The sequence below is a fragment of the Anolis sagrei genome, chromosome 3, assembly GCF_037176765.1.
Source record: "Anolis sagrei isolate rAnoSag1 chromosome 3, rAnoSag1.mat, whole genome shotgun sequence".
In the NCBI taxonomy this organism is placed as follows: Eukaryota; Metazoa; Chordata; class Lepidosauria; order Squamata; family Dactyloidae; genus Anolis; species Anolis sagrei.
In genome coordinates, this window is record NC_090023.1 from 108975043 (window position 1) to 108990594 (window position 15552).

General features: G+C 44.4%; 1 protein-coding gene across 8 annotated transcripts in view; it reads right to left on the reverse strand.

Annotated features, from left to right (window-relative positions):
• The window catches only part of ATP11A (ATPase phospholipid transporting 11A), a 137111-nt gene extending 127244 nt beyond the window's left edge, over positions 1 to 9867 (reverse strand). For 7 of the 8 annotated variants that reach the window (XM_060769616.2, XM_060769618.2, XM_060769615.2 and 4 more), the window contains exon 1: positions 9611 to 9867. In XM_060769616.2, coding sequence (XP_060625599.2) covers positions 9611 to 9787 — 177 coding nt within the window. In that variant the 5' untranslated portion in view covers positions 9788 to 9867. The remainder of the gene's footprint in view (positions 1 to 9610) is intronic. The other variant, XM_060769617.2, reaches the window with a different exon arrangement.
• Between the last annotated feature and the right edge of the window lie 5685 nt (positions 9868 to 15552).

The following is a 15552-nucleotide window of genomic DNA, read 5'->3' on the forward strand; positions in this document are numbered from 1 at the left end:
AAAACAGCCCTCTCGGAGGTCAGTCTGCCAACCCGCTGGGCAGCCAAGCAGCCGAACAAAGCCTCCACTTCTCCGTCCAGGTACAACGTCCAAGCTAAGATTATCGAAGCTGGAGACTGGAGGGTGTAAGGGGGTCCAGAAGGGGTCCAGTAGCTGGGAGGTAGGGAGCTTGGGGCCAACAATGGCGGTGGCCCAGTTGTCTTCTCCTTTCCTCCTTCCCCGTTTGTTCGTCTTCTTTCTCCGACGCTCCCCGAAACAGGTCTCCAAGCTCACTTTCGTGACCCTGGGAATTACTGTTTGTGATTCCCTTCACTGTCTCTTCAGCAGTGAAATTTATTGGTTTATTTATTTGAGTTAATATTTACCCCGCTTTTCTCCCGCACCAAGGCGAGAAATGCAGATAACTTTTATCCAATCACAAAAATTACTTCCCAAAATTATTTTCTATAATAAAATGGGAATAAACATATGACTCTGCCCTAAGCAGCTATATCAGGATGCAAATGTGACAGGTTACATTGGTCCACATTGATCCCTCACTCCTCTCATCTTTTTTCCCTTCCTCTATTTTCTTCCACAATATCTATTTTAGACAACAAGATATTTGGGGACAAGGACATTTCTGCTTTACCCTATGTAACTCTATAAGGTGCCATGTACACTGAAGACACTGCATTAATAATGGATCAGCACAGTAAAATATGCAATTTATCTTATTCCAGTTTCTGCTTGGAGTGCTTTCTAAGTGTCTATTATGTCAAATGCCAGACTGAAACATGTCCTTTATTTCTTTTTTAAAAAGAAGTAGTTATCTGTCAAATTTTCTAAACAGCTTGTACAATTTTATAAATCCATTTCAGTTCATTCAAATGTATGTTGTTGCTGAACAGTGTACAAGTCCTCCTGGAAATTAAACCGCTTAGGTATTTAGTCTATCTGATTAGATCACACTCTGGAGCTCACAGATGGAGGAGAACAGATCGGTCTTAGGGATAGACATTGTCACATATTTACAAATACTGCCCCTTCCCTGGAAACAGACCAATTGAAAACTTAAAACTTAACAGAAGTTAGCAGGAAAAATGACAAAAACAATGAGGGCAGTAGTGACCTTTTGCCATGAATTAACTAAATAAACAGAACTTGGAGATGCAAATAGAAATCAATGGTTGGTGCTACGTTACTTAGATATACCCTATGTACTCACGAATATGCCTAGTAAAAAAAAAAATACTCAAAGAATCAACCCCCATAAATTGTGTTGACAAATCCATGGGTCAATGTGAGTACTGTACCAAAACCTTTATCACAAAAAAGGACCATTCCCTTTTCTGCATGGAGTGGTGAAAGGCAAGGATTTAATCCACTCAGGATAAACTAAAAAATAGCCACGGCCCTCTTGGCTGTGTCTCTTTGCTGTGACACCACTTTAGTAGCCACAGACATCTCTGCAGGTCATATCAAAATCCATAATTTTGACCTCAAAAGCTGCTCTTGACCTTATATATGATATCAACTTATACATGCGGATATATGGCATTCTTATAACTCACACAGACACATGAGTACAAAACCAATTTGTACTCTTTCTTGCTATCCCCTTTCCACCTTTACTAAAAGGAGTGAAGCATAATAATAGCAGCAGCAGCAGCAACGGTAGTAGTAATAATAATAATAATAATAATAATAATAACATTCCTAAATGCTTGAGAAGTATTTGACTTGTGATTTTGTGATATGAAATCCAGCATATATCTCTTGTTTGCAGTGTCATACTATGTTTTTGTGTCAGTAGAATAATAACAACAACTTTATTTTTGTATCCTGCCTCCATCTACCTGAAGGGACTTGGGGCGGTTCTATGGGGACAAGCCCAATAGAGATAATTCTAGATCTGGCATTTGGCATCAATTGTTGTGACTAATTCTGAACCCACATTGGCTCTTCTTAGAGAGACGCAGCTGCCTCTGCATACTCATTTGGCTTTACGGGAGCTGATGACAAGCAATCGATTACAAGCTTATTCCCATCAGTCTACATCTAGACTGGGATACAACAGAAGAGTAACCGAGTGACTGGACTGGAGTAGACTGACCTCCTGAATAGGCTTGATATTATAGTAGATTTAATTTTTTCCATTGATTCCACCATATTTGGTAGATACTACATTTCTCAAATGGTCAATGGCAGATACCACAGTGAAAGACAAAGAGACCTTAAGCAGTAGCAATACAAAACAATCCAAACTTTACACAATCCCTTATAAAACATCTTCTACCTCAACAGGCAGTAGCTATCACAGGATTTTTTTTTAATTTTGCCTTTACAAAACCCATTTAAATTAGTAATAGAAATGGGGATTTCCAAAATTGTTACAACTAAATGATCAATATTCTTTATTATTCTTAAGGTAAACCTAAAAGTTTCCCCTGACATTAAGTCTAGTCATGACTGACTCTGGGGAGTGGTGCTCATTTCCATTTCTAAGCCGTAGAGCCTGCGTTGTCCGCTGACGCCTCCAGGGTCATGTGGACAGCATGACTGCATAGAGTGCCTTTCCACAGAAGTAGTACCTATTGATCTACTCACATTTGCATGTTTTCAAACTGCTACATTGGCAGAAGCTGGGCTTAACAGTGGGAGCTCACCCCGCTCCTCGGATTTGAATCACCAACCTTTCTGTCAGCAAATTCAGCAGCTCAGTGGTTTAACCCGCTACGCTACCGGGGGGGTGGGTGGGTAATATTCTTAGGTAGAAGTAAATACTATGCTTATTAAAAACAAATAAACTGAAAACGATTAACAGTGCAAAATGGAGATGGCTTTTCGTTATGTGTTCAACTTTATTTTCATTTACTTTACCACTGGATAAAAAATGAAAATTCACATGAAGGAAAGTTGTACACTGGAAACATATGTCTTTGGGTTATTTCAGTTTAAATACACTCAGTTGTAACATACTGCTTCTGACACTGAACCTATGCATATTTATAGGTTTTTTTCTTTCAGCTGAGGGACATAAGTTGAACATTCAGCCCTGGGCCTTTGGATAGTCCTGGAAGGGCCCGGCAGGCAGTAATGTAGCCAGTTCAAGTACCATGTTAATGGGAGTGGGTGACTTTTCTTTCTTTCTTTTTCATCCTCTCTTGAGGATGAAATATTTTTGATTTTTAAAAATAATAACACATGATTGTTAAAAAGAAGAGAGGTCTTGTTGCCTTTCATTTCTCCTTGCTTTTATGGTGGTAGGCAGAGTGGAAGGTGGCATCTACACCCCATCTTTTACGAAGGAGTTGAGCATATAGTGCAGTGGAGGCTGGTTGAACTAACTGGCACCTGACAGGGTAGCAGCTGCCCATTTTAAATTCCACATCAGCTTTATTCTGAAGCTGCCCTTATAAACTGAAGCCAGGGAAATACATGGCAGGCTGGCTGTAGAAACAGAACATGTGTGAAGGGGCGGCAGTTCAAAGGATTTTGTGGATTAATTAAAATGGGTGGGGGTTGATATTCTTGGTGGAGATTCCTTAGCAGCCTGGAACCTTTACTTTGGCCAACAGCAAACCTCCACCTCCTTTGCTACCCTGTTATACACAATTGTTAGTCACATTCCCCAATTAAACTTCATCACACTAGAGAATGAATCCACTTTAAATCCAGGGTCTGCCACCTGCAGAATTCTGGGGGTTGTAGTTTAGTGAGGCTATTAAACTACAAATCCCAGAATTCTTCAGGAGGCAGCAACCAGATTTAAAGTGGATTCATTCCCTAGTGTGATGAGATAGTTTACAAGGGGAGTAAAACACTTCATTGTTTTGGCATCAGTGCATGTTATTTACATCGGCAGTGCTTCTCAGTAAATATTTCATTTAGTTGTAACAGATGAAGCCACCATCTTCAAATGGTAGAAGTGGAAAAAATATGGCAAAGGTACTTTTGCAAATGAGCTCCAAGAAAAGTATAGTATAGTGGCATCATAGGAGGTAGGTAGCAGCCAGGATACTCTGGTTTTGCTAACTCCATTTTCCAGATTATTCCCAAATATATATAACCGATCAGCATGCACAGCCTTAGTGTTAGGTCTGTTTCTATTTCTTGGCTTTGGGGAAACTCAAACCTAGACTTCTGCATCACTAAATTCCTACTTCAGGAGTCCCAATTGCTGGCTCAGTGCAAGACCCCAAAATGTGACAACTGTACTTGTTCATGCACTGGGGCATGAATCCTAGTGAATTCAATGGGCAGCCTTCTGTAGAGAATCATGCTGAAAGCCATTTCAGTCGAGCATATGAAAACTTTTAGAAGCAGGATGTGTACTTGGTTTCAATCTTACTATACAATCTTACTATACTATACGCTGTGCTACAGCGTAATCTGTATTTGACATTCTCTGTATCTAATTCTACAGAAGTGGAGTGTGATAGTGAAAGCAAAACACAGCTTCCCTTGAATGCTAGTACTCTCTGCCTCAATTGTCTACAAAATTAAATTGTGGCAACAGTGCTGTGAACATCTGTTTAGTAGTCACAAGGGTGTTTGATTAAGGTTCTCACAGAGGTCAAGGCTAATATGCATGTATTCCATATAGTCCATATCTCTCCTGGACATACTAAAACACAAATAAACTTATTCAAAGTACCAACATTAATAATGTAGCAAAAAAGTAGACAAAATTAGAAAAATGTACCAAATGTGCATCATTTCCATGGCCTACACAGGTCACACAGTGAAGCTTTTTCTCACCTCAGGATCTTTTAAAGGTAAAGGTAAAGGTTTTCCCCTGACATTAAGTCCAGTCGTGTCCGACTCTAGGTGTTATGAACCCAAAGAGGTTCCTGTTCTTTTATGCAGAGTGTATAAGGAATGGTAAGGTAGCTTAGATCAATGAGACACTTTGGAGACCAAATTTGGTTTTGCCACTATTCATGTAACATTTATTGAAATACCAGCATTACAAAATCATATCGGAATCACATCAAGGAGAGCTCTCTTGCACACACACACTCGTTCATATTCACACACACAGGCCTCTTCTGGTGAAGGTGATCAGTCTTTCCGAAGAGGGACGGACGCTCCCGGTGCCGCGGATCAGGAGACTGATCACCTTCACCAGAAGAGGCCTGTGTGTGTGAATATGAACGAGTGTGTGTGTGCAAGAGAGCTCTCCTTGATGTGATTCCGATATGATTTTGTAATGCTGGTATTTCAATAAATGTTACATGAATAGTGGCAAAACCAAATTTGGTCTCCAAAGTGTCTCATTGATCTAAGCTACCTTACCATTCCTTATACACTCTGCATAAAAGAACAGGAACCTCTTTGGGTTCATAACAAAGGGGATGGTGCTCATCTCCATTTCTAAGCTGAAGAGCTGGCATTGTCCATAGACACCTCCAAGGTCATGTGGCCAGCATGACTGCATGGTGCCCTTACCTTCCAGCCAGAGCAATACCTATTGTTCTACTCACATTTGCATGTCTTCGAACTGCTAGGTTGGCAGAAGCTGGGGCTAACAATGGGAGCTCACACTGCTCCCTGGATTCGAACCTGTGACCTTGCGGTCAGTAAGTTCAGCAGCTCAGTGGTTTAACCCACTGTACAACCGGGGGCTCCTTTTATTTTAAAAGAATGTACACACTCACTTGTTCATACTTACATTATGTTTTCTTCTTCTTTTCTATCAGTAAAATAGGCAGAAAAGATTGTAGCAATGGCTACACAGCTTCAAGGAAAGAAAAAATGTGCAGAATTCTTTCCATAATGCTAAACATAATCTGACATTGAATTATCTCTTATTAGTGCTCAGCTTTTACAAATCACTGTAATCGAATATATATATATATTGCACGGATATCTCCCCCCATCACTTTTTAGTTAAGAAAGCACATATTGCCAGGCTTCTCAGACAACGTAGACAAGTAAGCAATGGCTGTCTGCTGGAGACAATAATGTATAATATCCCTCAAGGGTTTTTTGTTCTGACCTCGGCGCAAATCATGAGACTATAAAACTCATGACTGATCACTTACTGGAAAGCTAAAGAACGAAGGGGAGCTGGTAAAGTATATCTCAACAGGCAGACTCTAAAGTCTTATTACATGCACAAGCATTATAAAATGTGTGTATCTGTCAATCTGTTTACAGTATGTGGTTGTTCTAAATCTTACTATATCAAAATTTCTCTCTCAATGTTTCTAATAAAGTGAGAAACAAAATGCAAACTGGCACTCCATTCCTAGAGCACAGCTTCTTAAACTATGGGTCCCGACCCCAAATGGAGTGCCATAATAATAATAATAATAATAATAATAATAATAATAATAATCTTATATCCCACCAACATCTCCCCAAAGGGACTCAGAGCAGCTTACAGATGGCACGAAGTGCCTAAAAACAAACATAAAAGTGGACACAATATAAAATACATGCACATATAAAAACATCAATTCAGACTCAATCAACCTGTGATCCTCTAACCATGGCGGTAAATTACTGGCACCATGGCTGGGCTGTAAACATTGGAATAAAATAAGTGCCAGCTGCTGTAATGGGGTAAAATACAGGATGTGCAACTACTACGTAGGACAACTAGGGGCTAAATATTCTCAAAGGCTTGATTGAAGAGGCATGTGTTCAAGTCCCTACAAAAGGGACTTGTGGGGCCTGTCAAATCTCCCTGGGGAGGGAGTTCAAAAGCCGAGATAGATATATCTATATACCCATAGATATATCTATATACCCATTTTATATATCTATATACCTGGAGTCGCATAAACCTTTCTCAGGTAGAAGGGGGTAGGAAAAGCTTTAAAAGCCCTGTTCAAAAAGACTTACAAGCAGATTTCCATAAAACTAATTTGCCGCTATGTGTGTCTAGGGAGGGAGGCTTAAACCCACATCGTAATATCTTTAAATTGGACTAGCTTCCATTATGAAGGCAATGGCAAACCCACTCGGAATAGATCTTGCCAAGAAAACTCCATGGCAGGTTCATCTAAGGCAAACAACAACAACTGCATCCATTACCTTAAGTAGTCACTCAAAAATATTTTCTCTCAGAATTATGCTTCACTGGGACATGCACCTGCTTTTAGGATAAAACGATGGCCTTTGAAAGCTATCCACCTAGCCTGAATCTAGGATGTGCACCTAGTATTGCTGCACATTTTCCACAACTACTGAGATGGTTTCCTTAATTCACAATTTACAGGGATTGAAGAAACCACTGAATCAGGACGATGTAGTGGTTTACTTTGACTCTGGCTTGATTCCCTGCTTGCCCATGGAAAACCACGGGGCGGGTCACACTCTTTAGTTCCCCCAAAACACCCTGAGAAGGATCATGTTAAGCCAGAAATGACTTGAAGGCACACAATAACAACCAGGAGAAACCATCAGCAACAACACATGAAGTGTAATTCCGAGTGCTGCTAGGCAAGCATGGGCAAATTTGGGCCCTCCGGGTGTTTTGGACCTCAACTCTCACCATTCCTAACAGCCTCGGGCCTCTTCCTTTTCCCCCTCAGCTGCTTAAGTGGCTGAGGGGGAAAAAGAAAGGGCCTGAAGCTGTTAGGAATGGTGGGAGTTGAGGTCCAAAACACTTGGAGGGCCCAAAATTTGCCCATGCCTGGCTAGCCTATTATTTTTCCATCCACAAACTCCAGCAAGTTCAGTCATATTCTGAGATGAACTGTTTATTTCACACCCTCAGCCATGCCTGTGCAATTTGCTTCAAATGTTTTTCATCCTTCTGCAAAAAGTACAGAAGGGACCGCAAGAGGAAGCGCTGCTGACAGGAGCAAGAGATGGTTTTTTTTAAAAAGGAAGGACTGAAAATAAAATCTGACATGAAACTATCTAGGTGAAAGTAAACCTACAAAGGCATTGTGCCTTCGAATTGCCTGTGGACTTATGGCAATCCTATACATTCCAGAGGATTGCCTTAAGCATTGATGACCGGCCTGGAGTAATGAAGGACCTTGTCGCTCATATGCCTAAAGTCCTAAACGAATACTGTTAAAATATACCTCACAACCTCTGAGGATGCCTGCCATAGATGCAGACGAAACGTCCGAAGGAAATGCTTCTGGAACATGGCCATACAGCCTGGAAACTTCACAGCAACCCACTGTTAACACTTAGTTATATGCCTTAAGGAAGGAAAACAGCGGTGACTTTGGCTGTTCTTTCCTCTGAAATAGTGCCTCGCATCCCAGCACCAACCCAGGCTGACCCTGCTTAACTCCCAAGATCAGAAAGGATCTGGAGCCTTCGAGGTAATGATATGGGCATATGTTCGGGTAGGAGCCCCCAATGGCACAGCGGGTTAAACCTCTGAGCTGTCGAACTTGCTGAGTGAAAGGTTGGCAGTTCAAATCCAGGGAGTGGGGTGAGATCCCGCTGTTAGCACCAGCTTCTGCCAACCTATCAGTTTGGAAACCCAGCAACAGCAAGAGTATCCCTCTGGACAGCTGAACCAGGAAATTCCAACTGGATGGCCCCCCACGAGAGTCTTCCTCCAGGGGCAAACCAAGAATGGGCAATTTGGAAGTCCCTGAACAGACTCAGAAGTGGAGTGGGCAGATCAAAAGACAACCTGGCAAAATGGCAAGACCTAAAAGAATCTCACACCTTATGCAACTGCGGAGCAGACCAGACAACTCCACATCTGTATGCTTGTCCACTATGCCCTGCCTCATGTACAGAGGAAGAATTCTTGGAGGCTACAGACAATGCCACTGCTGTTGCCCGTTTTTGGTCAAAAGATATTTAGCCACCTGTGCTCCTTCTATTTTTATCGGTTTTATACTAACTTATGGGATGCTTTTGATACAAAATAAATAAATAATTTTGAAAACATGCATGGAGACCACTTCGGCGCTCCATGCAGTCATGCCGGCTGCATGACCTTGGAGGCGTCTACAGAAAACGCCGGATCTTTGGCTTAGAAATGGAGATGAGCACCATCCCCCAGAATCCAACACGACTAAACTTAATATCAAGGGAAACCTTTACCTTTACTAAGTTCGGGTCGTGTAGGGCTCTGAGTGTTGGAGGAAGACACAAAAAGGGAGAGTTGGGGGTGGTTTAAATGGGGTTTTCTTGCTGGGTTGTTGTAGGTTTTGTGGCTGTATGGCTATGTTCTAGAAACATTCTCTCCTGACGTTTCGCCTGCATCTATGGCAGGCATCCTCAGAGGTTGTGCGCTCCCGTTTCTTGGCAGGATGGAGTTGGACTGGATGGCCCCACGAGGTCTCTCCCAACTCTAGGATTTTAGGGTTGGCATCCTGGTGGAGCCATGCGCGAGGCACTCTCTCTCAGCCTCAGAGGAAAGCATCCCAAGGCATCCCCGCCTGCAGTCCCACGGGATCTCTCTCTCTCTCTCTCTCTCTCTCCCTCTCCCACGGGACTGTTCCTGGGGCGCCCAAGGAAGGCGAGAGCGGGAGGGCAGGCTGCGCTCCGCTCCTCGGGGATGTCAACTGTGGATCAGGCGCAGCCTCTGGGCCTGCCCTCCCTCCCTCCCTCCCTCCTCCCCTTCCACCCGGCCGGGATGTGGCGGGACGAAGCCGCGTTGGGGTGAAAGGAAAGCGGAAAGAAAGGGGCGGCTTACGTATCTGTGGATGAGTGCCCTGAGGCGGCTGCAGTCCATGGCGGCGGGGCGGCGGCGGCGGCGGGCAGCTCCTTCTCCGTCTCCCCGGTCTCCGTCTCCTTCTCCTCCTCGCCGCCGCCACTGGCTCCGCTCGGGGTCTCCCGGGCTGGCTTCCACGCAGGGCTCCTCCTGCCTCATGGCAGCCCCCGGAGGAGCGGAGGAGCCGGCCGAGGAGGAGGCGAGAGCAGCAGCAGCAGCAGCAGCAGCATCGCCCTCCCTCCCTCCCTCCCTCGCTCGCTCTCGCCTGCACCCCGAGCTGCCTCCGAGGAGTCCGCCGCCTCGCCTCGCTTCGCGCCCCGCCACTCAGTCCAGCGGGCGCCCCGCTCGCCTCCCCATGTGCGCCCCCAAGAGTAGCAAGGAAGCGGAGGAGCAGGGAGGGACCACGGGCGGGGAAGGGGAGCCGCTCTCCTCCGGGAAACTTCGCCCGCCGCCGCCGCCCGGGAAGAGGCGCTCCGCACGGCTCCTGCTCCTGCTGCTACTCTCCTCCTCCTCCTCCTCCTCCTCCCGCTCGGCCGCCTCGCCTCGCCTGTCCCTCGGGTTCGTCTCCCTTTGATCCTCCCCTGCTCAGCCACCCCGCTCACGTCACGCCGCTCCGGCGAGCATGCGCACTCCGCTTCCCCCAGTCACCACAACACACCCCCTTTGCTCTCTTCCTTCTTTCATTCCTTTCCTTACCTTCTCCCCCCCCCCCTTCCTGCTTCCTCCCTCCTTTTCCTCCCTTCCTATATCCCTTCCTTACTTTCCTTCTTCCCCTCTTTCCTCCTTCCCTCCTTCCTTCCTTTCCTGTTTCCTACCTCCTTTTCTTTTCTTCCTATATTCCTTCCTTTCCTTTTCCCTTTCTTCCCTTTTCCCCCTTTCCTTCCTTCTTTCCTGTTTCCTCCCTCCTTCCTTCCTATATGCCTTCCTTCTTTCCTGTTTCCTCCCTCCTTCCTATATGCCTTCTTTCCTATATATTCCTTCCTTTCCTTTTCCCCTCCTTCCTTCCTTCCCCTTTCTTTCCTTCTTTCCTCTATGCCTTCATTCCTTTCCTTCCCCTCATTTCTTCTTTCCTTTCTTTCTTTCTTTCCTCCCTCCCTCCCTCCTTTCTTTCCTGATTGCTCCCTCCCTTCCTTTCTGACCTTTTTATATTCCTTAATTCCTTTCCTTCATTCCCTCTTTTCTTCCATTTCCCCCCTTTCCTGGTTCCTCCTTCCTTCCTTTCCTGCTTCTACTCACACTTCTTTCCTATATTCCATCATTTCTTTCTTCCCCTTCTTCCTTCCTTTCCTTAATTTCTTCTTTCCTTTCCTTCTCCGCTTTTCCTGTTTCCCCCTCCCTTCCTTGCCTCTTTTCTTTCTTTCTTCCTTCCCTTCTTCCTCAGTCCCTCATTTTCCTTCTTCCTTCCTTTCCCGTTTCCTCCCTCCCTTTCCTTCATTCCTATATTCATTTCTTCCTTTCCTTCTCTCCCTCCTTCCTTCCTTTCCTGTTTCCTTCCTCCCATCTTTTCCTTTCTTCCTATATTCATTTCTTCCTTTCCTTCTCTTCTTCCTTCCTTCCTTTCCTGCTTCCTCTCTCCCTCATTTTCCTTCCTTCCTTCCTATATTTCTTCCTTTCCTTCTTCCCCTCCTTCCTTTCTTCCTTCCTTTCCTTCTCCCCCTTTCCTGTTTCCTCCCTCCTTTCCGTCTTCCCTCCTTCCTTCCCTCCCTCCTTTTCCTTCCTTCCTTCCTCCACCCCACTTCCTCCTCCTCCCCCTCCCCCTCCCCCTCATGAGCCCCTCCCGGGCAAGGCCTTGGGGGCGAAGTCGGGCCGAGCAGAAGGGGAAGGGCGCTTTGGCGGGAAGCGCGCCCTGGAAGGGAGACCTGACAAGAAGAGCCTTTTGTGTGTTGCGCTCTCTCTCTCTCTCTCTCTCTCTCTCTCTCTCTCTCTCTCTCTCAACCCCTGCATGCCGTTCGATGTTGCCATGGCAGCTGGAGTGTTACGATAGCGCTAGTGGAGAGTCGCGTGAGCAAGACGGGTCTGGAAAAATCGCCTGCCTAAAGCCTTGCCGCTGTTTTGCCCGCAGAGCTTCGAGGAGGCAGAACTCCGGAAGGCGAGGCTTCAGGGGAAGGGCAGGTGTGCCGCTCGGGGCCAAAGAAGGCGGCAGAGGGGCGGGCAGAGGCAGAGCAAAGCCCCCCTCGCCCGGGGCCCTTCCCTGGCAGCAGGTGCCTTGGCCCCTCCGCAGACTCAGAGCCACGGGCAAGGCTCCGCAGAGGGAGAGACTAGGGGTCCATCTAGACCAGGCGTGGGCAAACCTTCTAACTTGGGGGGCACATGCTAGCACTCCCTGCTTAAGAAGACTGGCTGCGCAGTGATGGAAGGAAGGGAAGAAGGAAAGAGAAATGGAAGGAAGGAGGAAAGGGAAGAAGGGAAGAATGGAAGGAGGAAGAGGGAGAGACAAAAGAAGGACAAAAGGGAAGGAAGGATGAAAGGGTGGAAGGAAAGGATGGAAGGAAAAAAGGAAGGAATGGAGGAAGAGAAGGATGGAAGGAGAAAGAGGGAGAGAAAGCAGGAGAGGGAAGAAGGAAGGAAAGAATAATAGAATCATCCAGTCCAACCCGCTACCAAGAAGCAGGAAAATTGCATTCAAACACCCCCAACAGATGGCCATCCAGAAGGACAAAAGGGAAGGAAAGAAAGGAGGGTGGAAGGGAAGGAGGGAGGAAGAGAAGGATGGAAGGAAGGAAAGAGCAAAGAGGGAAGGAAGGACAAAAGGCTGGAAGAGAATGGAGGGAGGAAGAAAGAGGGAAGAGAATGAGGAAAAAGAGAAGGAAGGACAAAAGGGAAGGAAGGAGAGGGAAGGAAGGAGGGAGGGAGGAAAGAGGGAAGGAAGGAAGGAAGGACAAAAGGGTGGAAGGGAAGGAAGGTGGGAGGAAGAAAAGAGGGAAGGAAGGAAAGAGGGAAGGAAGGACTCCAGGCCTGGATTTGTCCATACTTGATGTAGACTGAAGAATTAATGCAGTTTCACACAACTCAAACCACTATGGCACCAAGGGAGCTGCATTTTGCAAGGTCTTTAACCTTCTCTGCCCACAAGTACCGGTGCCTCACCAAGCCACAACTCCCATGGCTCCATAAGTCATGGCGGTTAAAGTGGTGTCAAACTGCATTCATTCAATGGACCTGAAGGTTGTTATCCTCACTACCTATTTTCCTGGAAGAAGTCATGCCTGTTGAACTCTGCTTGACAGATATAATAAATGATATATAAACCTCACTTGCCTAGTTTCCAGCAGGCCTCACAACCTAGGAAGATGCTTGCCATAGATGTGGGCGAAACGTCAGGAGAGAATGCTTTTGGAACATGGCCATAAAGCCTGGAAAACTCACAACAACACAGTGATTCCGGCCATGTAATGATGATGATGATGATGATGATAACAACGTTATTTATACCCCGCCACCATCTCCCGGAATGACTCGGGGTGGCTCACAAAGAACTCAAAGGTGCAAACACGCAATATACAAAAAGTTCAAAGGTAGCAAAACAAAGCAGCAACAACCAACATAAACATCACCCCCCCCCCGCCCCAATGAACGCCAATAAAATGCAACAATAGCTGCAGAATACAAAACGAACTGCCACAATCCCAAACTGGGTATAATTCTCAGATGAAAATAAGTTATTTACTAATTGCAAATATATACTGCTTGAAAATATCAGACAGAAAATACATTCACGATCACAGTACAGGTAGTCCCCAAGTTGCAAACAAGACAATTTCTGTAGGTTTGTTCTTAAATTGAATTTGCTTGTAAATTGGAACAGGTACCTTTTTTCAGTGTAACTCCAGTATATAGCTTTGGGTATCATAGGGAAGGGTTAACATCCTGTGGTATTTGTTTTGCTCACTGTGAAGATTTCACCTCACTTTCTGTCCTTGTGATAATTGGATTTTGACCAATTTGGCTTGTTGCGAAAATGAAGATTGGTGCTACAGCTTCAGTGGAGAGACCATTTCCCCATAATAACTCTTCTAGGAGTGAGCTTCCATTCCTAGTGGTAGATTTCTCTCACTTCCTGTTGTCTCACCCCCATTCTTAACTAGGAGTTGCTTGTAAGTCAGATGTTTGTAACTCAGTGACTGCCTGTATATGTTTCATGCTTCATACACATTGTTTTGAATTACACCATGCAACCTCTGTCATGAACTCAGCATGTTGGAGTAAAGATTTTTTAACTGGTCAGCCTTTACTGGAAGATAGAAATACTGATTTTTTTTCAGCCCACAAGGGCTTCAGCCTGGAGGGATCAACACACACAATCAAACTTCAAGTATAATATTATAACAATTTTCTTCCATAGTTAAAAAAAAGTGAAAAAGAAGATAATTTTTGTAGTTTCTTCAGGTGGAGTTCTTAATCAGACCTTGTACTGGATATCTTTTAATAGGAATGCCAGGTTTTAAGGAATTAAAATTGGAATGGGATCACCAGATTTATATTATTATTATTATTATTACTATTATTACTATTATATTTCTTACCTATCTTGTTGCACCCCAGGCCTGGAAACACCTATGACCACGGCACCACACAATATTCTGGAAATTTAAGACAACAGTTTATTGTAAAACACATAAAAAGCATATTAAAAAGCAGGAATAAGAAAAGGAAGAAAGGTTTAGCAACAGGTGGTAACCAAATAATAATCAAAATGTATAATAAAGTTCCAGAGGTGGCAAAGTCCAAGAACAGCCAGAAATCACAGATACAGCATACATTCACAAGCAAAAAGGTATAACTAGTAAAAACTTGAACAGGAGTACATTAACAGGAACATAGAAAACTTCCAGGATATATTAAATCCAAAACCAAGGCTTGACCTGAACCAGGAACAAGAGAACTCAGGCTTAGCTTCTCACGCTAACACTGCATTGCCTGAACTTAAGGTAAACAACTTGTTGTTTAATAGACACCCATGAAAGCATTACAATCCCGTGAATTTTCTCCACAACTTTCCAACTTAATCTCTCTGAACAACGGAATCTATTTTCAGCTCTGATTTGTAAACAAAGAGTTTTGTTGAGCTCCATAGCTACAGGTGGTTTCTCCTGTGAACCCTCCTTATCACTCAGCTCCTTCTTATTCCTTATCTGCTGTTGCTACTTCTGACTCACTTGAATGGCCTTGAGGGACTGCACTTTCCGAGCTAGTTTTCTCACAGAGAGAACAATCATTCCCAAACCTGAATTTCCCAGACTTGAGGGCCCATCACTTTGTGCCACAGGAAAGCTCAGAATCCTCTCTAAATCATCAGTTAAACCATCATCCTCTGGCTGATCTTCAACATACCTCTCCTCGTGGTTCGAGGCAGGTTACATAATAATAAAAACACATAAACATTGTAAAAACATCACAAATACATATATTAAAATGTATTTCTATAAAAGATATACTTTAAAATGTATTTCTATATGATACATATTAAATACACATAACAGAGAGTAAACAAAGGACACAAGTTTAAAATGTATGATTTATGACGGAAAGCACTGATGAAAACCAGTTTTGTCTGGAGCTGCCTCACCTTCAGTCATGTGCAAACATCTTTGCAGTTGAAGAGATTTAGCACCTTGCACCTCAGGCTTCCACAGGGGCTCTGATCAACATATTTTATGTTTATTCCTTTACCTGTTAGATCAAAGTTCAACACAGCAGGTGAAGAGAGAAGACTGATGGAAGCTGGGACACGTTCTTTATTATGTGTGTGATATATTTCTATCACATTTTTCTGCTGGTAATTTCAAGGCAAGATACATAGTTCTCCTCCTCTCCTTTTTTCCCCCCCTCTTTGGTCCTGCTCTATCTGAAAGAGAATATGACAGGCCAAAGGCCACCCAGTGAATTTTCATTGCTCAGTGGGGACTAGAACCTAGATCTCCTAG